At 58.1% G+C, this 18,804-nt stretch overlaps 5 protein-coding genes across 5 annotated transcripts; 3 read left to right on the top strand and 2 right to left on the bottom strand.

Annotated features, from left to right (window-relative positions):
• Positions 1-60: 60 nt before the first annotated feature.
• Positions 61-1,863, top strand: KVR01_011243 (uncharacterized protein; the record flags this gene model as incomplete). Its single annotated transcript, XM_044792169.1, has 1 exon — positions 61-1,863. Exon 1 carries the CDS (start codon positions 286-288, stop codon positions 1,861-1,863), a length of 1,578 nt encoding a protein of 525 aa, XP_044639618.1. The 5' UTR covers positions 61-285.
• On the bottom strand, positions 1,455-6,619 carry KVR01_011316 (uncharacterized protein). The gene is made up of 2 exons (XM_044787338.1): positions 2,351-6,619; positions 1,455-2,281 (listed from the first exon to the last, which is right to left on the bottom strand). Exons 1-2 carry the CDS (start codon positions 6,175-6,177, stop codon positions 2,164-2,166), a joined length of 3,945 nt encoding a protein of 1,314 aa, XP_044639691.1. The 5' UTR covers positions 6,178-6,619; the 3' UTR covers positions 1,455-2,163.
• Positions 6,620-6,910: 291 nt separating this feature from the next.
• On the top strand, positions 6,911-14,011 carry KVR01_011161 (uncharacterized protein). The gene is made up of 3 exons (XM_044787194.1): positions 6,911-7,203; positions 7,379-13,041; positions 13,100-14,011. Exons 2-3 carry the CDS (start codon positions 7,461-7,463, stop codon positions 13,654-13,656), a joined length of 6,138 nt encoding a protein of 2,045 aa, XP_044639536.1. The 5' UTR covers positions 6,911-7,203; positions 7,379-7,460; the 3' UTR covers positions 13,657-14,011.
• Positions 14,012-15,277: 1,266 nt separating this feature from the next.
• On the top strand, positions 15,278-16,543 carry KVR01_011213 (uncharacterized protein; the record flags this gene model as incomplete). The annotated part of the gene is made up of 2 exons (XM_044787316.1): positions 15,278-16,180; positions 16,232-16,543. The coding sequence occupies 2 exons, from the start codon at positions 15,278-15,280 to the stop codon at positions 16,541-16,543; spliced, it is 1,215 nt and encodes a 404-aa protein (XP_044639588.1).
• Positions 16,544-16,882: 339 nt separating this feature from the next.
• KVR01_011393 (uncharacterized protein) lies at positions 16,883-18,094 on the bottom strand (the record flags this gene model as incomplete). Its single annotated transcript, XM_044782732.1, has 2 exons — positions 16,883-17,861; positions 17,946-18,094. 2 exons carry the CDS (start codon positions 18,092-18,094, stop codon positions 16,883-16,885), a joined length of 1,128 nt encoding a protein of 375 aa, XP_044639768.1.
• Between the last annotated feature and the right edge of the window lie 710 nt (positions 18,095-18,804).

Below are 18,804 nucleotides of genomic sequence, written 5' to 3'. Positions count from 1 at the left end.
TTGAATCTTTTCCGAGACCTCATGAATACAGAGCGCCTTCAACTCGCGACAAGCACAGGAGTGATGGCTCTCGGACGAACCAAACAAAAGAATTCCGATCTAATACTCACCGATTTGACCTCCTGACTGCAGTACAGAGTCTGCTGCACGGCACGTGATTGTTGCCCAAAACTTCACCCTTGAGCCTTCAGGTGTCCGCCATCTCGTCGTCATCAACATCAACCCCTAATACATTCATCTTCTTGCCGATCTGATGTTGTTGCGGTTTCACTATTGCAATCCAGCATGACAAGCCGGGCTCTAACGAGGCCGGCAATGAGATTCCGGCCCAATGCCCTCGCAGACGCCGTCCCATCACCAACACCGCTCACATGCATGCGGCTACAACCACGCGGTGCGGGCATGAGACCAGGGGCCTGCCATTTATCAACAAACAGCAGAGCATCCACACAACGACACAGGCCTGAACCCCTCGGGGCCCCTCGCTGCTCGGCCCGCCGGCCAGACGGGACCGCACGGAGCTTCGCAAACACAGCAACCAGGCGCACCACACCCAAGGGAAGTGGACAAGGCAGCAGCAGGACGAGACGCAGCCGTCAACTGGCCACCCTGACACTCATCGCCCTGGGCGCGGTGCTCTTCAGCGCCGCCACGGACATCGGCAACCCCTTCGCCAACAACACACCCAAGGGCGTCCTGAACAGCGAGAGCTTCGTCCCCTTCACCGTCACCTCGAGGGAGCAGACCTCGCCCACGACCTTCATCCTGACCGTCTCGGCGCCGGCGCAGCACCAGCCGGCCAACGCCGCCCTGGTCCGCGCCGCCTGGGCCCACGGCCTGTGGTCCGTCGAGATCAAGCAGCCGCAGCTGCAGATCGCCCGCAGCTACACGCCCCTGCCGCCGCCCGTGGCCCCCGGGGAGGGGGAGGAAGACGACGGCGGCCACCACCACCGCCAACTGCGCTTCCTCGTCCGCAGGTACGACGGCGGCGAGATGTCCACGTACCTGTCCCGCCTGCAGCCGGGCGACGACGTCTACCTGCGCGGCCCGCACCTCGGCTTCGACGTGGCCGCCCGGCTGGGCGGCAAGGGCGGGCGCGTCGTGTTCCTCGCGGGCGGCACGGGCGTCGCCCCCGCGCTGCAGGTGGCGCGGCACCTGCTGCAGCAGCGGCGCGGCGAGCAAGACGAGGGGAAGTTGTCCATGGAGATCATCTGGGCGAGCCGGTCGCGCGCCGACTGCGCGGGCTGCCCGCGGCTCCTCCCGCCGGGGAGGGACAGCGGCCGGGGGTTCTGGGGCCGGCTTGGGCTGGCCGGCGGGCCTGCGCCGCCCACCACCACCACCGCCGGGGCCGAGGACGCCGGCGGGGGGCCCGAGCATCCCGTCGTGCGGGAGCTGCGGGGGCTCCAGGGCGCGTTCAGGAGCGCGGGCCACGAGCTGGAGCTGCGGTGCGTCGCGGACGACGAGGCCGGCGTGGTCGGCGCCGCGGACGTGGCGAGGGCGGTCGAGGGCCGGCCGCACAGGACCCCGTCGCCACGGGCTGTGGGCGCGGAGCCGGCGTCGTCGTCGTGCTATTACCACTCGCAGCAGCTACTCCAGCACAGCACGCACGAGTCTGACGTCCGGCCGGGCGGCCAGCGCGGGGCTGGCGAGCCGGCGAGGGGGTGTACGTGTGATGATGGCAGAGGCGTGAGCGGGAAGAACCTGCTCATGATCTCCGGCCCGGACGGGTTCATCAGCGCGTACGTGGGACCCAAGGTCTGGGCGGATGGGGCCGAACGGCAGGGTCCCGTGGGAGGGCTCGTCCGCAAGCTCATGCAGAAGAACCCGGGGGCCTGGGGGGACTGGCTCGTGCTTAAGCAATGAGGGAGGCTGATGATGGGTCTGGTTGGGTCGGGACTGAGGCAGAGGTGGACGGCTTGGTGGCAAGCAGTTATAGCATACTAGTCACGGCCTATATTTTGTGGCATGGAACAGATAGACTTCACCAGCAGTCTCATTCTGGAGATAGAGTTATATGGCAAGACAGTCGAGATGGTCGTTCTAGAAACACCACTGCTGGGAACCCAACGCCAAAGCTATGCGTGCAGCAACGGACTGGAAACAAAAGAGAAGCACAGCAAAAACGCATTCACATTCACAAGCCTGCAAACCAGGCCAGTTGGATCAAATTCCTTGTACCTTTCGGTACGAAGGCGGCTTCATGGTCCTCCTGATAAGCTTGCCGGCGTATGGTGGGATGAGCGAGATCGCACCGATCGCAAGGACTCGCCAGTAGAAACCCCTAGGGATATGGTCAGACAGTGCCGTGGGGGAGAAATCCTATCTATTGAAGGGGTTAGAAGTTACTCACAAGGTTAAGAGGAAGGCCAGATCAAAGTAGCCGCCAAGGAATGGAATGGACCCGATGAACATCAGGAATGTCCCGATGATGCATAAGATCATAACTGGGTGCCACGTCGTGATTTCAATTGCAACCATGAGCAGCTCGTTGAGCACGAGCACCGTATAGCTCACCGCGACCATCCTAGGCCCATCGACCTCGGTCAACAACTGAGAAAGGCCTTGGATCATGCTTCCCTGGTATATCGAGACGAACACCCAGACGAAGAATGTCCTGTAGGAAAGGGACCGACCTGAGGTCAATTCCTTGTACAGTTCCGGGTAGAGGTTGGCCAACTCCTCATCGACATCCTTGTCCAGGACGAGGGACAAGACCGGCATGGCGGTGTAGACGGTTGCATATCCGACCAGGAGCCAGTCCTTGTACAGGCCTTCGGGCTCGAACTTGATAGCGATGCTGTACATGGTCTGGCAAACGGCTATGATAAGGCCACGGTGGATGACGAACTGCGCGAGCTTGGCGCTTCTCTTGTAGCTGTTTCGACCGTGCCACACGAGCAGTTTGGTCAGGTGGTAGAATTGCTCAATCGAAAAGTCCGCAGCAAGACTGGCCTGGCGACCCTCCTTGCCCACAATACCCACGCCGACATCTGCGGCCTGGATCATACTCACATCGTTGCCACCATCGCCGATACAACACACGCGCTTCTTGGTGAACTCCTTAATCAGCTTTGCAACCTCGGCTTTCTGTGTGGGGGAGCATCGACACGCGACAACGGTAGGCAGCTTGACGGCTGCCGAGATGAAATCTGTGCGGAAGTGCGTGAGGAAGAGGGCGAGACTCTCGCCGTCAATGAGGAGGCATGAGTCTACCTTGCTCCGGAGAAAGTCGAGGTGGTCCTGAGCGTGGTCCTTGCGCTTCATCTTAGCAACGGTGTAGATGTACTGGCCGCGTGCGACGAGCTTGGAGCTCACGGCGACGCAGCGGGCTGTCTCCACCTTGTCGCCTGTCAACATCCAGATCTTGATGCCCGCGTTCCTGAGAAGCTCAAGAGACGGCTTGACATCCCTTTGCAGCTTGTCCTCCACGCCTGTGACACCAAGCAGTTCCAGATCGCGCTCCAGATACTGCGAAACCACTTTCTGCATGCCGGTATCACGCCCACTGATGGCGAGCGATGCTTCCTGGTATTTGGACTGGAATTCGTGATATTCGGCAGGTGAGAGGCGTTTCCGACCCACTACCAGTGTCCGCAGGCCTTCTCGGGCCATGTTGGCGGTCTCCTCATCAAGCCAGTCATTTGCAGCTACAATCGAACTCATGACCGTGTCTGCACCCTTCTGGTAGAACCAAATCTCACCATTGTTGAGATTTGGGACACTACCCAGTCGCTCGAAAAATTGAACGACAATCCCCATCCTTTTGCCGTCGGACGTGAAGGGAAACACATCTAGGATGCGCACCTTGACAATTGGCCGGCCAGTCTCTGGAGACGCGAGCACCATGCTTTTGCGATCCCGGTACGAAAGCCGCAATCCAACGGCCTCTGTCCACTTCACGATGGCAATCTCGTCGGGAGACGAAGCCTGATATGCAGTGACCATCTTGCCATCCTCCTCATCCGTTGTAGGGGTAACATTGTGACACAATGCCAGTGCCAGCACAACGTCACGTACTCTTGTACCAATCTCACGTCGAGTGCGTGTGGCTCCAGCATTGGATGTTGCTGTGAATGTCGACGATGGTGTGATGAGTGTGCTGTTTGCAGCTGGATCCGTGGACAGGGGGACTTGGAATCCCTGGCTCACATATGCTGAAACCTCGTCCATCGCCTCGTTGGCGTAAGATACAGTTCCCACGTGAATCTTCTTCATCTCCATCTCATTCTGAGTCAGAGTGCCCGTCTTGTCGCTCAGCAAATACTCAATTCGACCAAGATCTTCTGGTATCGTGCTGGTTCGAACAACGGCGCCCGGTATATCGGGGTCTCGTTGGATGAACCAAGAGTACACACTTTTGCCCATGTCAAGGTTGACTCGAAGACTGATGGGCACGATTGTCGAGAACAGGACCAGAAAGCGCATGATCTTAACATACCAGACATTTCCAGGCACGTTCTCGAAGCCTTCCAGGGCGACGAGGATAATCGAGATGCCGAGAGTCAAGGCGCAAAGAATCTTGGTCAGTGAATTGATCTCATACTCCAGGAGCCCTGTTTTGGACCTGGAAGGCGCCGTGGAGAGAGCAGATCGGGTTTGGGGCCCGGTGTAGATGATCACGGCCAAGGTAGTTGCGTGAGACGCGATGACCGTGTTTGCCCAGGCAGTGTTGTCTATGGACAAAGGTGCCGTGCCAGACAGGCTTTCATCAGTCTGGGCGCTGGTAGTATTGCCCATGGCTTCTTGTCTCGACGGCAGAAGCTCGAGAGTGCCAACAAAGTCGTTAACCTTCTTGTCCGGCTTACCACCGGTAACCCGGAGACGAACCAATTCCTCAATGGCCAGGTTCTGCGACAGAGGCGACGCGACGCGAAGCTTCCAGTCGGTCTCGCCATCCAGTTGGTCCGTCCTGATGAACGTCTCCCCGCCAGGCCCCGAGCTCTGCTCAGGCTCAGTGCTCGCAGGCGGACCAGCACTGCTTTCCCCCGACTCGTCGATACTGCCCAGAAGATCCGGCTCGGCCTTCTGGGGCACTTCAGAGTCGCTTCCTGCGTTCGCATCGCCGGACAAACACTTCAGGATGATCACATCGGCGGGAACTCTTTGACCTTTCTCCAACTTCAAGACGTCACCAACCTTCAGGTCGCGAGACTTTTTGCTAATGTCTCGAACTTGTGAAGAAGGTTCCCTGCGCATGCCAGAGCCTTCAGCTTGCTCCTCTTCTTCCTGGATGTCAGAGAGTCTATCCCTCTCCGGAAGCTTTCCCTTGCGCCCCTTTCGTGCGGAAGTGGACTTCAGCGTTCTTCTTGGGCGAGTAGACGAAGCATATTGACCTGGTTCGTCAAACGCCAGGACAGCGTAAGGTTCTGAGTTGGCCTCATTATCCCTCCGCCTCCGTTCTATGTCATCATATGCCTCTTTTCCCATCGTGATCACCAGGACAAAGGCTAGGGGCGCGACGTAGGTAGAGAGGTAGCCGATCCTCAAGGCAGGTATCGCTTGTGAGAGGGCAACGAGGAGGAAGTACATGTTGAAAAAGAATGAGAATTCGTTATATAGCGTAATAGGAAGGAACGTGAAGGCGGTGTACTTTGCGTTGGACACAAGGTTTGGCGGGAAACGAGTGGACTGGGCAGAGCCGACGGCGACGAGCCTGGACGCCGAGGGGTCGTCTTCATCCTGGTCCTGCTCTTCCTCCTCCTGACGCTGCGACCCGGTGGAGGACATGAAGCTGGGCAGGCGCAGGCCACCGGACGAGCTGGGCCGCCGCTTTTGGCCATCCTTAGGGCGGCGTGAACGGTCGTCGTGGTCTCGCAAGAAGGGGGCGTCCTCGCCGGAGTTCTCGCGACTAGACTGGCCATCTCCGTCTCCGTCGGCGTCACCTAGCAGGGCCGCAGCATCGTCGAGCCCAGCATCCCTACCCCCACCAGCGCCAGGATAGCCTCTGGACGACTTTCCCTTGCGGCGCAGACTCCCCATACGGAGGTTGCGCAGAGCTATCCTGGGGGCCCTCTGTTCAGCAGCTTCTCGATCGTGTCCTAAAAGCCCAGACTTGTTGCCGGGCGCATCGGCGGGAAGGGGGTCAAGCTCTTGGAGGTCGAGGTCAAGGTCGGAGTCGGAGTCATCGGCGGGCGAATCTGGAGGCTCTGTAGGGTGATATGGAGTTGAGGGAGGCATCCCGCAGGCAGGCGAGTCGAGTAAGCCCACTTGCCTCTGGGGGGGGGACCTAATATTATGGGAGGGAGCAGAGATGATTTATCCTGCGGCGTGGGCCGGGTGAAGTGGCAGCCCTCCTAGCTCTCATGTGGTGGTGCCGGGACTGGAGCTAGATGTTGTCATTCTCCAAGTCCACTTGCGCTTGCAGGGTCGCTGATCTGAGGCGGATCTGGCGCGTGCTGCGCTGTGACTGCGGTGTGCTGGTTGAATGTGGGTATGGGATCCTCTTGACTGGGTTTCGCTGGCTCAGCAGCGAGGCTCGACGGGGACAAAAACGGGGTATCAAACAAAGAGGACAGTCGGTCCAGGCCCAGGGAGAAATTTATTCGGTAAAAGACAGATATCTGGCGGATGGAATCCAGATCTACAGATCTATGGTGTGCATGTGGTCGGCTAGTCGGAGACTGTCACAATAACTCGACGGACCAAAAGGACAGACAGCTGGCTTGGGCATTGCGGGACGTCACTGCCAGACTGCCTGCAACAACGCCACGGCCACGGGTCACCTAGTACAAACGCACTACCCGGGTACAAGGTTCCTCGACCATATGCACCTCCAGGGGTCTTGCTTAGCACTAAAGACAGCAGGATAGCTGCTCCGAGGGAAGAGGCGAGACTGGCAGGCAGGCTGGCAGGCAGGCAAAAGTCCAGGCCAGCTTTCAAGTCTAACGGGGTTCGAGACGACACCGTGCAGCGCAATACTAGTAGATGCCAGCAACAGCACAGCAACCCTTGTCTATCCCGTTCTGCTTCATCTTCCGCAACCCAATCCTCGCCGCCTGCCTGTCTGCATCACCTCACCACTCGAGGCTCCCTCCTGTGTCCTGACTGCGGGCTCTGTCGTCCCTTCATCCCTTCCAGGCCGCCTTTCACGAGACACGAACCCAATAGACTTGGCCGCGGCCTCGGCAGCTTTCCACACAAGATGAAGCACTGCCTCTAGGGATCGCATACTTGCAGCGTATTTGAATTTACTGTATTATACAAGTGAGGTCCACCACCTGTTCTGTTCCATATCTACCTGTCTCCCACCCAGGAAGCGCATCAGTCACACCACGAACGGCCTGGGTGCGCGTCGTGCCTCGGGACTGACGCGGCCGTCTTTCGTGATCGAATACGTCGCCAACTCGACCTGCATGCTGACTACAACGGGCCTTCCCAGCTCCATATACAGCCTGTCTGCGGACATCACGTCTCGCCTCTTTTAGTTCTTGGTTTCGCAACTAGCTCAATAGCCAGCCACCATGTCGTCCGACGCCCCGACGGCCGCCTGGCATCCCGCCTTGATGCCGAACTTCTCCCCGGATGTTGCGGCCGACACCACATCATCCGAGTCGGACAAACCTTACGACCCGCCCTCCGAAGCTGCCCCCAGTGCGCAGCCCGAAGCTCCCGCCGCCCCAGAACCTATCATTGACCTCTCTCGTACTCGGGAGAGCTCGGTCGCTGATGAGTGGTTCCCAAATTACGAGGCTGGCAGCCCGCGGAAACAAGATCCGGAGCCCCAACCCGTGGTGCCAGTAAAACTTGAGCAGCCGGAGCTTGGATCAGAGCTCCAGGCTGAAGACGCGCCGTTGCAGGAGCAGGAAACTCTGGCGCATCACGAAGAACAGGCGCCGGCCGATGTGGTCGAAACGACGGAACTCGATGGGGCTGCTGAAACTCCGGCCGAACCCGTTCAGGACCAGCAGGACTCGAATTCGTCGGCGCCCAAGCATGTGAGCAGCGATTCATTCGCGCGCACCGTCTCACACCAACCGAACTGGATGAGCGATGAAGAAGAACCCGAATGGGGATTGCCTAGGGTCGAGACGGACCTCTTCAACAGGTATATGCCGCCGAATGAAAGGACCAATTCTTTTCCTGTGGTACCACAGTCTGGGCACCATGAAAATGAGGTTGTTGAACCGCTCCCCTCAAATCAAGCAGAGGATGTGCTTCATGAAATAGAGCACGAATCCGAGTCTCACGAGCATGAGCACGAGCACGAGCAAGACGAGAGCATCATGCCGCAAGCAAACAACGCGCTGCAGCAGGATAATTTCTGGGGCGATGATGATGCTGAAGTAGGCTTCACCACACAGGGAGGCGATCTGCAAGCTCCAGAGGAGGAGGCTTCGGATGCCAGGTATGCTGAAGGACTGCCCTTGATCGACCACCAGGAAACCGAAGAGCCGACCCAGCCAGAGCCCAGCAAAGCGCAAGACCCGTTTTCTGTCGATGGAGAGGGTGATGACTTTTTCGATCAGGTCGCAGCGGGCGAAGATAATACAGAGGCTGTGCAATTCTCGCCCGGGCAGCTAGAAAGAAAGTCGACAATGCAGGTGCTCAACGGACTCGACACGACCGAATCCAAAGGGCTGGCTGGCCTGGTTTCAGACACTCTGGAGGAGGAGGAGGAAGACGAAAACCAAGGTGGAATCGAGTCCTGGGCTGCAGAGGAACCCCAACACCCGGCAGAGGAACCGGCCGTGGCAGAGGCGCCCGCTGCTGCCAGCAAAGGAGCCGAGGAACCCCGTGGTGAAGACATCGCTGCGAAATGGTCTGAGGCCTTTGCGAGTGATGATGACGACGGCTTCCTTCTGGAGGATGAGCCCGCCGAGGATGGTTCGGAGCCAAAGGCAGTGGATCCCTCGGCCTTCTTTCTCGACGACGACGAAGGATTTCTCGAAGACGTCGAAGAAACAACAACTTCACAGTTCCCCCAGCCCTCTCCCAGCGCCAGTCAACCGGCTCAAACACCAGGCTCGAGTGCTGGCAGCAGATACCTGCCCACGAGCACTGCGCAGCCTGGCGCGGCTCCCACACCGAATCCCTATATCCCCAGTGCTTCACCTACAGTGCCACAACCGCCGATTCTCAACCCCGTCTCACTGATGCCTGCCGTTGCCGGGAATCCCTATGCTGTTCAGCCTCCACCACTGCAGCACTCAACGACAGCGCCTCTCGGCACACAGCCTGCGAGGCCGCCCGCGGTCAACAAGGCGCAGAGCTTCGCGGACAAGGCGAAGGGTGGTTACTCTTCTCCGTACGACCTCCCGATGGAAGTTGTCAAGCCGAAGAAACGAGCCAGTCTACAACAGATGCCTCGAGCGTCGCCAGCCCCAGTATCTGGGCCTCCGGCACCCCCAAGGAGTTCAAGCATGCATAGCCAACCTCCTGTGCCGCAAATCCCAACAGCGCCCGCTCACGGCTCCATGCCCCCTGTGCCTGACCAAACGCAAAACTCTACACCGAGTATTTCGCCGCAGTCAGCTGTCCACCCTGGCCAGGGACCTTCAGACATCAAACCTCCCCAACAGCTGAAGCCCAAACCTAGCTTCTTTGAGGATCTTCCATCATCCCACAGGGTACGACCTGCCTCGCGTACGAGTAACAAGAGCCAACCCTCGCCTTCGCAATCCAGCTTCAACGGGCCTCCTCAAGCCCCGCCACCCCCGCCATCGTCGACACTTGCCGTGCCGCAAGACTCTTTGGCACCTGGCCATCCAGCCGCACCAGATATCGCGAAATTAGTACCACCGGCACCCACAAACCCATATGTTTCGCTCCCATCTGGACCGGCTGCCGATGCAGGCGGGCCACCCCCAAGCGCGTCACGGTACTCCCCAGCGCCACCGCACGGCGCCATCCCCAGTAGCTCGGCACCTCCGCCAGTGAGTCGATACTCACCCGCGCCTCCTGCCCAACGTACCGCAGCGACGCCACCTACCGTGTTGCCTCATTTGCCCAGAACGTCTAGCCCACTGGCAAACTTTGAAGTCAGCCATGACCGGCAAAGACCTCTGGCTGGCGAAAATGGCCTGCATTCAAGTCGAAACAACTCCAGCTCGCACGAGCCAAGGCTGAACAGAATGTCGTCCCTACCCCCAACGCGAGAGGTCGAAGAAGAGGATGTTACTGCGCAACCCGCAACCGGTGCTCCTCCGCCAATGGCTGCTGTCCAGAGAGCCGTGACCCAGGACTTTAATCAAGGTCAATTTGCACCCCGAAGCCCGCAGCGTCCCCCGGTTGCTCAGGCGACCTACAACCCAGAGGTTATGTCTGCCCCTAAGCGAAAGATATCGTACGGACCGGCTCCAGCAACTTCGATAGTACCCCCTCCAAGGTCCAGCACCGGTTCGCCTGGCGCCATGTCTGGCCTCAGGTCTCCCATCAAAGCCTCAGAAATGGTCCCGCGACCGTCTTCAGCATACGGTCCGTCGCCGGCGTCGATAGCTAATGTCATGTCGCCGAACAGCGTGGCAGCAGCCCCCACCTCAGCAGTCTCGGGCCGACCTAGGGGAATGTCACAGAAACTGAATCTGATTCCACCTACAGATGGCCGTGAACATGACCCACTGCAGCGATGGAGAGGGTGCCCGTTGATAAGCTGGGGTAGCGGCGGAATGATTGTGACCTCATTCCCTGTTGATGTGCCGAGGTACGGTATGAACCAGCCTGCCCCGATGATAGTCCGCAGTCCTGGCGAGGTTGTCATCAAGGCTGTCAAGGACATTCAACCATTGGAGGAGCGTCTTGCCAAGTTCCCTGGTCCACTCAAGGGCAAGTCGAAGAAGAAAGAAACTATTGCTTGGCTCACAGCTGGCATTCAGGAGCTTGAGCAAGGTCTGCCGAATCCAGGTCTTCAGACAAATTTGTCACATGAGGACAAGCGAGCCACTGAGCGTGTGCTGTTATGGAAGATTTTGAGAACGTTCATCGAGAATGATGGCGTGCTCGAAGGCAACCCAACGGTAGAAAAGGCCGTACGTGACATCCTCTCCGACACAGCAACTGGACAAGCCGGTATTTCGTCGCCTTCCTATACGACTGGTGCCGACCTGGGAAGCTTCACGGGCGAACCTTCCGCGCCGCAAATGCAGTCAGACTCCATAGACCCAGCAACCATACACCAGCTCAAAGAATCTCTGATGGCTGGAGAGAGAGAAAAGGCAGTTTGGGACGCTGCCGACAAACGTCTCTGGGGACACGCACTGCTCATTGCCAACACGGTGTCACCAGAACTATATCACAAGGTCTCACAGGAGTTCATCAAGAAAGAAGTGAATTTCCCTGGGCGCAACAACGAATCGCTAGCTGCTCTCTATGCCGTCTTGTCCGGTAACCACGCGGAGTGTGTTGATGAGCTCGTACCTACGCATGCTCGGGCAGGGGTTCAGCTTATTGCATCAACTTCGCGCTCGACCGCCGCTGGCGTAGACGGCCTTGAGAAGTGGCGCGAGACTCTGACTCTCGTTTTGAGTAACAGGAGTGCTGGCGATGTTCAGGCCCTGGACGCTCTTGGGAACTTGCTCTCTGAGTACGGTCGGGCAGAGGCGGCCCACATATGTTTCCTGTTTTCTAGAACTGCGACCGTATTTGGTGGCCTTGACGACCCGAAGGCTCAATTTGTGCTCGTTGGTGCAGACCACCGTAAGCAGGCGCAGCAATTTTTCAAGGAAACCGAGGCGCTTCTGCTCAGCGAGGTGTATGAGTACGGACTGACCCTCTCTGGAGCTCCACACTTCGCAGTTGGAGTTCCTCATCTGGCTGTTTACAAACTGCAGCACGCCATGACTCTAGCCGAGTATGGCTTGACAGAAAAGGCTATGCAATACTGCGACATCATTTCGAAGGACATGATTGCTCAGACCAGGAGGTCACCATACCACCACGTGCTGTTGGAGACCGCAGTTGAGGACTTGCGGCAGAGGATCGCACAAAGCCCTCACAAGGAGACCTCGGGCTCTTGGATCTCCAAGCCAAGCATGAACAAGGTGTCTGATTCAATGTGGAGCCGCTTCAACAAGTTCGTGGCTGGTGATGAGAATGAGGCCCCTGGGCAAGGATCACCGAAGCTCGGCGAAGAGTCTGGTCCCTTTGGTCGTATCGCCGGTGGCACGCCGACCATCAGCCGCCCCGCCTCCGCCTCGAATGCTACCGGCATGGAGATGTTCGGATCGCCCAATGGGTACGCAAACGGAGGCGCTCCGCTTGCGCCGGCGATGTCGACTCCGGCGATGTCGCCTCAGTTAACAAGAGCGTCTTCGAGATACGCACCCGCGGCCCCATCTGCTTATGAACCTAACGCGGCTTACACCCCGATGGGACGCTCATCGATGGAGCGGACGTCTGGCGAGTACAGTCGAGGTCCGTACGAGCCTCGGCGACCTTCCTCTGATGTTCCAGCGAGCCATATTAGTGCATACACTCCCAACAATGTGCACACACCAGCGCAGAGTCTCCCCGATCCTGGACTCGGTATTTCGAGCCAATCTCCCTACCAACCAGCTCGGCCGACTTTCAATACGACAGCTTCAGCCCCTGCACCAGCTGGGCCCTCGGTTCCAACCACCCCGGCCTTCTCACCCTATGCTTCCTTCTCCCAACACTCGTCACCTTACGCGCCTGCGCCACCCACCACAACCAATGCGTCGCACTATACCCCGATTGCTCCTACCGCTGAGCACACTGTAGCTAGCAACGACAGTCCGTCAGAACCATCGTTTGGATACCAGCCCCCATCGTACGGCTATGAGCCACCAGCGACCAGCTCAGTGGAACAAGGACCCACTGAGATAGAGCATCAAGATTCTAGCGGCGGCTATGAACCTCCTTCATACCAACCTCAGGGCTTCGAACCTCCGTCTTATGTGCCAGATCCTGAGCCTGATAATGAGAACACAGAGGGCGGGGATGAGCCCAAGCCGAAGAAGAAGAGTTTCATGGACGATGATGATGACGACTTCCCTCCCATGAGGTCAATGACGCCAGGTGAGAAGAGCAAGGCGGAGAAGGATAAAGAGAACGAGGAGATGTTCCGCAAGGTCGCGGAAGAGGAAGGTCAGTAACTTGATGCCATCACTGTCTGGCTGTTTTCCATTTACTAACAACGTCTCAGCCAAACGAGCCGAAGCCGAGAAAGCAGCCAAAGCCAAGAAAGGATGGGGTTTGACCTCTTGGTTCGGCGGCGGCGCAAAGAAGGAGTCTCTCGAGAACTCCCCGAACAAGCCGATCCGTGCCAAGCTCGGAGAAAAGTCCAGCTTTGTCTATGACCCCGACCAGAAGCGCTGGGTCAACAAAGCCGCCGGGGCGGAAGAAAGTGCCCCCAAGTCTGCCACGCCACCCCCTCCCCGCGGCACGCCTCGCCCAGCCGGTGCTGGAACACCACCGCCGCCCTCGAGCTCTGCGCCGCCGATGAGGCCCACCCCGCCAACGAGCTCTGCCTCGTCACCCAACCTGTCTGCCCCATCAGCCGTGCCGCCATCCATGATGCGCTCCACCTCAAACGCTAGCAGCGTGGGAGGTGGCCCGCCCTCCGCGCCGCCCAGCAGGCCTGCGACGAGCATGAGCAACGCCAGCAGCATTGATGACCTCCTGGGAGCAGCGGCGCCGCGTAAGGGTGGCGCCAAGGGCAAGAAGAAGGGCGGGCGGTATGTCGATGTCATGGCCAAATAGGGCGTTTTGACATCTGGCGTCGCTGCCAAACGATGAGTGGAAGTGAATGACTGGTGGTGCATGTGGAGCGTTCTAATACATAGCTATGGGCAATGGAGACGGGCGAGCCCAGACATAATTTAGCGCCTTGTGCGTTAGCGCCTCTGGTCGTTTTGACAACCATACTGAGCAAGCCGATGAGAGATGGAGTATATGGATACACGCAAAGAAACGACGCATAAATGGGACAGGTAAAGCAAGTGATCGCTCTTGCTGGAGAACGGTGCACCTCCGTTACTTGGGGCAAGAATCATGAGGTGGAAGTGGGCATACTGTAATAGAAGTGTTGTAATGATAAAAGTTGTTGATGACTCTACCACTGTCCCATGTGCAATGAAGATTTTAGATGTATTCATAAATGTCTATTTCTACAGCTCACATCTCATGGCTTGGGAAGCAATATTGTGTGCTGGCTTATACCCTAAACAGGACCATGAATGAGGAAAAGAATAGAGTACATATGTGCTTACTCCTAGGTGTGCCCGTATTCATCCCCGTAGATAGAAATCATCATTTTGGCTGAGGCTATCTGGAGGAGAATAGCATGGGAACTATTAGCTAGGTCACGTCTGTGCAAAAACAGGAGGTAGACTGATTGGCATAATCATCTACAACGTCAATACTGGGATTCCAAGGTTTACATATGGGCCTATTAATGCCACTCATTGACAAACGACTTTCTCAAAATATGTCCACTCGTTGAGCAATTCAAGTTTGTCTGTATATTCAGTGATGCAGAAACTGCCCACTGCTTGTGACTCCCCTGTGCCTTTCACCTCTCTTCAGAGAAAAAGACAAGAAAGAAGTGAAACAAAGGAAATGTCATCTAGAGCCTGATTTTGCTTTCATGAAAGAGATATTTTGTCCCTAGAAGATGAAAACACAGGAGCCATTTGATTCTCTGAAAGTGTGTCAACACCATAATCATCTAGTAGATCTATCAATTTGCAGCATACAAGCATGATCTCAACTCTTCCTGTGTGAGCCAATATTTCCATCATGTACTGGATCCTTGCTGCCAACATTTGGTCAATTTAATTGAGCCTTGGAGAAACCCCGTTTTCTAATATTTAACCTATATGATAGTGCTTTTAGGAGTTTGAACTAGCAGCAATTGGAACTGGTTTGTACTTGTTGTAATTGTAACTACCGCTCATGTATAATTTGAGGTTACTCTGGAAAGGTTTGAACATAGAAGAAATCATTGATGCGGACTTTGTTCTTATGTTCTTGGACACCAACAACTTTGGAATATTCCGCCTGTCCCGCAGGGCATCAAAGAACCATAGACAGAGAGTACACGCATAGCTGGTCTTGAGTTGACATTTACCAATTAATAACAATCATGTCCCTAAACATGAAAGAAATCCGAACAACCGCATCGTAGATGTGAATGATCACGACAATCACATTGTTTCACAATATATTTCTTGTTATCAATTACTATATATTCTCAAGGCTTATTCGGCGTCAACGATACCTGATGATTAGCATCACTAAGGACGAGTAACCCTCACACAAACGGACAGAAATCTGACTAAGGACGAGTAAACCTCACATAAACGGACAGAAATCTGACAGCATGCAGTCATCATACGAAGACCTGCAGCCATCATACCAAGAAATGACCTCCACGAGGAAATTCAAGTTCCGCAGGAACAACATCCCACGGGTCCTCATCCGAGGCTGGCACACAGGAACCGCAGCCACAACCCGGGGCCTCAACACCGACAGGGGGGTCTACCCCTTCGCATGGCACTTCAAAGTGCTCCCGCCGGCGGCGGAGCCCGCCCCCGTCCCGCCGCCCCTGACCGACCTCACAAGGGGCGAGGTCATCTCCCGGTCGGTGACCCACATCAGCGGCGACAGAAGGGACCCCTCGGTCTTCACGTCCTGGACGGCCGACCTCCCCACGGCGGTGTTCTTCGCGCTGGGCGATTTCGACCACTCCGGCTGGATCGTGCACGCCGAACCCGGCCACGTCGCGGTCGTGGACCCCTCCCGGCCGCCGCCGCCGCTGCCCGTCGCCCACGCGGCGGACCTGGGCTGGGGCAGCCTGCCGATGGAGTACCTCGTCCACGGCCCCGTCACCGAGGGCCTGCGCGTGGTGTCGATCACCGCGATCAGGGGCACCCTGAACTGCCCGCTATTCCCCTTTTGCTACAACGTGCCGCGCGAGCCGCACCCCGTGACGGAGGAGGAGATCCGCGACTCGGTGAGGGTCGGCCTCATGTTCCTGAGCGCCGCCGACACCCACGTCGACGTGGCGCTCGTCATCGCCGCGTCCCTCCTGTCCTGGGGCCAGGTCCCGGTGCGCAGCCCGATCCCACTCAATGAGGCGGACATGGCGCGCATCAGGCGGCAGCAGACCCGGCCGTGGCCGCAGGCCGACCTCGACACCATCATCTCCTCGAGGCTCCTGGTGCACGACGGGGCGTTCCCGCCCCTGAGCGGGGCTGCCCTGGCGAACCCCCTGACGAGCACGGTAGGTGCGGCCCAGCTTGACCTGACGTTGGGTTTACTGACACGGATGCAGGAGGCCTGGGGGGGACGGCCCGCGGGCGGCGCCGGCAACAACACGGCCGGGGCGAGCCGGCCCCGGCTCACTCGCGAGCAGTGGGAGGCCGCCTTCAGGGACGCGGCGGGCCGGCACACGCCTCGTGAGCATGAGTGTGGCCAATTTGTCTGCAAAGGTTGCGGTAAGAGCCGTGCGAGGGAGGAGCCGCCCGACTATAGTTTGCCCGAGACGCTCTTCCATTGCTCAAATCGTTGTGCAGCAATGCATGATGTGAGGGGAGCCGTTGATACTGCCCCAAGCCCCTGGTTTACTGCCCAAAACCCCTGGTAGGTGGGTGATCGGGGAAGTAGCGCATGGGCGAGTGATGCTTGAACTGAAGCTCTAACTCAGAATGGTCCGAATGTTAGATAGCACTCAATGTAGACTCACTGCCAATTTAGAGCTCGATCCGACAGCTGACTTGCGTCCAAATGTGAAATGCTTGTGCTGACCTGTTATTGTTGTGAAATGCAATACCCCCTTATAGCTAGTATGTCGGTAGCAGAGCGTTAATCAAGCCATTATTCCATCTCCGTGACGCCGTCCGGAACTCCCCTCATGGACACCAGCTATGCAATGAGACAATCAACCCACCTCCAACCCCCCCCCCCCAAACCAAAGATCCGTTCTTCAAGCGCTGTAAGAAGAAACATAGTACGTGACCACGGCATCCTCGGCATTCGCATCGTCAAACTGCGGCACGTACGCGTACAGGATCAGCGCGTGGTCGTCGGCAAAGCACGCGATGACGCGGCCCTCGAGGCGGCCCACGCTCAGCACCCTGCTCCAGTCCTTGCCGTCGACGCGCACCGTGGCCCACCGGTCGGGCCCGGCCTCGCGGAACCGCGTGCTGGGGTGCTCGGCGAGCGGGACGGCGAGCTGCGCCGGGTCCAGCTCCGGGTTGTCGAGGTTGCGCCAGACGCTCTCGATGTCCAGGGCGTCGGTGGCGATGCGCAGGCGCAGGCTGCCGTGCATGTTGGCCGACAGCTCCAGCTTGGGCCCGTTGGCGCCGCCCGCGAGCCCGCCCCCGCCGCCGCGCCCCGTGGCGGTGCTGGAGGTGCTGGTCAGCGCCAGCTTGGTGAAGCGGTCCGAGACGGCCTTGAGCTGCAGCAGCGGCGGCAGCTGGATGTGCACGTCGGGCTCGCGGACCTTGGGCTGCATGATGGTCTCGACCGTGTCCGGGTGCAGGACCCTGACGGGGATGTCGTGCGTGATGACCTTCTCGCGCTCGCGCTTCATCGTCAGCTCGAGGGCCTCCAGGTCGGCGTCGCCGAAGGGGTCGTCGTCGTCGTACTCGTCGTCGTCACCGCCGCCAGCAGCAGCTGCAGCAGCAGCACCCCTGTAACCGCTGTCTGGGCCGGCGCGGCGGCTGTGAAAGGGAGCTGGGGGCGGGGCCATGTTTGAGCGCTGGTCGGGGGTGGTGTGGATGGTCATGGACAGCACCGGGATGCTGTCCTTCTTTGTGAGGCGCAGAGTCGCATGGTCGCTGTTGATGGCGGACTTGAGGGCGCGCTGGAGCGGCCCAAGAGGCAGTTCGAGGTTGATTGTGTTGGATGGCTCGGCAGACTGGATGTGGTACTCGGAGAAGACAAAGTCCATCGAGAGGGATCTGCGAGAAGGACCGTGGTAAGTTCGTGCCCTTCAGCCAAAAAAAGGCGGTTAATTAATTGGCTGGGAGGCGCGAGGTACTCACGCCCAGACTTGGGATCCCGTCTCAGGCATCACCGTGAAACGTGCCGTGTCATCGTCGAGGCGGACCCAGGCGATCTTTTCGAGTGTGTTGAGGGCGGCGATCAGCTTGTTGAAGGTGCGAATGTTCTTCAGTTCCGTCTTGAACCTCATCTTTGGCCAAGTTCCGGCCGAAGGCCCATTTGGACGCGTCGCGACGCGTCCAAAGTTCCCACTCGTCAAGTCACTTGCTCTGGCCAGTCAATTACTCTCGGGCCAGAGGGGAGACAACGTTGCGGTGGAGAGTTAAGGATCGCAGATAGAGCAGCGGGGCTGACTTGCACAACTCGGGGTGGATCTTTTCGGACAAGACGTTGTATGCTATACTCGGTAGCGTGGGAGCGGCTATCGACTGACGACGTCGGTACTTGGCTACTGTGGTGCTAGGAAATTTACCCCAGTGTGGCCCCCACCACATTAGGACCCTTGTAGTGTACAAGTGGGGTTCGGGGTCGTAGGAAGGACAAGCTACCCCGCCTGGGGTCATCCCGTCGTCTCCGCCCGCACCAGCTCCCAGCCTCGCCCCGCCTCGCCTCAGTCATTGCCCGCCTCACGTTCCCGGTCTCGCTCCTGACAGAGCCCATGATGCAATGAGCGGCCTTCCAGTCCACCAGGGCAGTGATAAATGATGAGAACCAGACTGCAAGAACTCCTCGTGGGAAAAGAGAGAAACCCAGATCCAAGCGGAAAACCCCATTCACCGAACAGCCTATTCCTGAGTGCAGCACAGCTCGAAGAGACAACCCGCCCTCGACAAGACCATAGTACCAGCCCAAGGCGCCGAACCCACATATACCCATACCCCCCCCCGGACAAAGGCCCTG

The sequence above is a fragment of the Diaporthe batatas genome, assembly GCF_019321695.1.
Source record: "Diaporthe batatas strain CRI 302-4 chromosome Unknown Contig00015, whole genome shotgun sequence".
NCBI lineage: Eukaryota > Fungi > Ascomycota > Sordariomycetes > Diaporthales > Diaporthaceae > Diaporthe > Diaporthe batatas.
This window is presented reverse-complemented; position numbering and strand designations above follow the sequence as displayed.

What these genes read in the sequence shown, in the direction of transcription:
- KVR01_011161 (XM_044787194.1), top strand. Translation starts at nt 7,461, where the DNA reads ATGTCGTCCGACGCCCCGACGGCCGCCTGGCATCCCGCCTTGATGCCG. An exon ending in CAAGGTCGCGGAAGAGGAAG is followed by an intron (nt 13,042 to 13,099) that starts GTCAGTAACTTG and finishes ACAACGTCTCAG; the next exon opens with CCAAACGAGCCGAAGCCGAG.
- KVR01_011316 (XM_044787338.1), bottom strand. Translation starts at nt 6,177, where the DNA reads ATGCCTCCCTCAACTCCATATCACCCTACAGAGCCTCCAGATTCGCCC. An exon ending in CTGGCCTTCCTCTTAACCTT is followed by an intron (nt 2,282 to 2,350) that starts GTGAGTAACTTC and finishes CCATATCCCTAG; the next exon opens with GGGTTTCTACTGGCGAGTCC.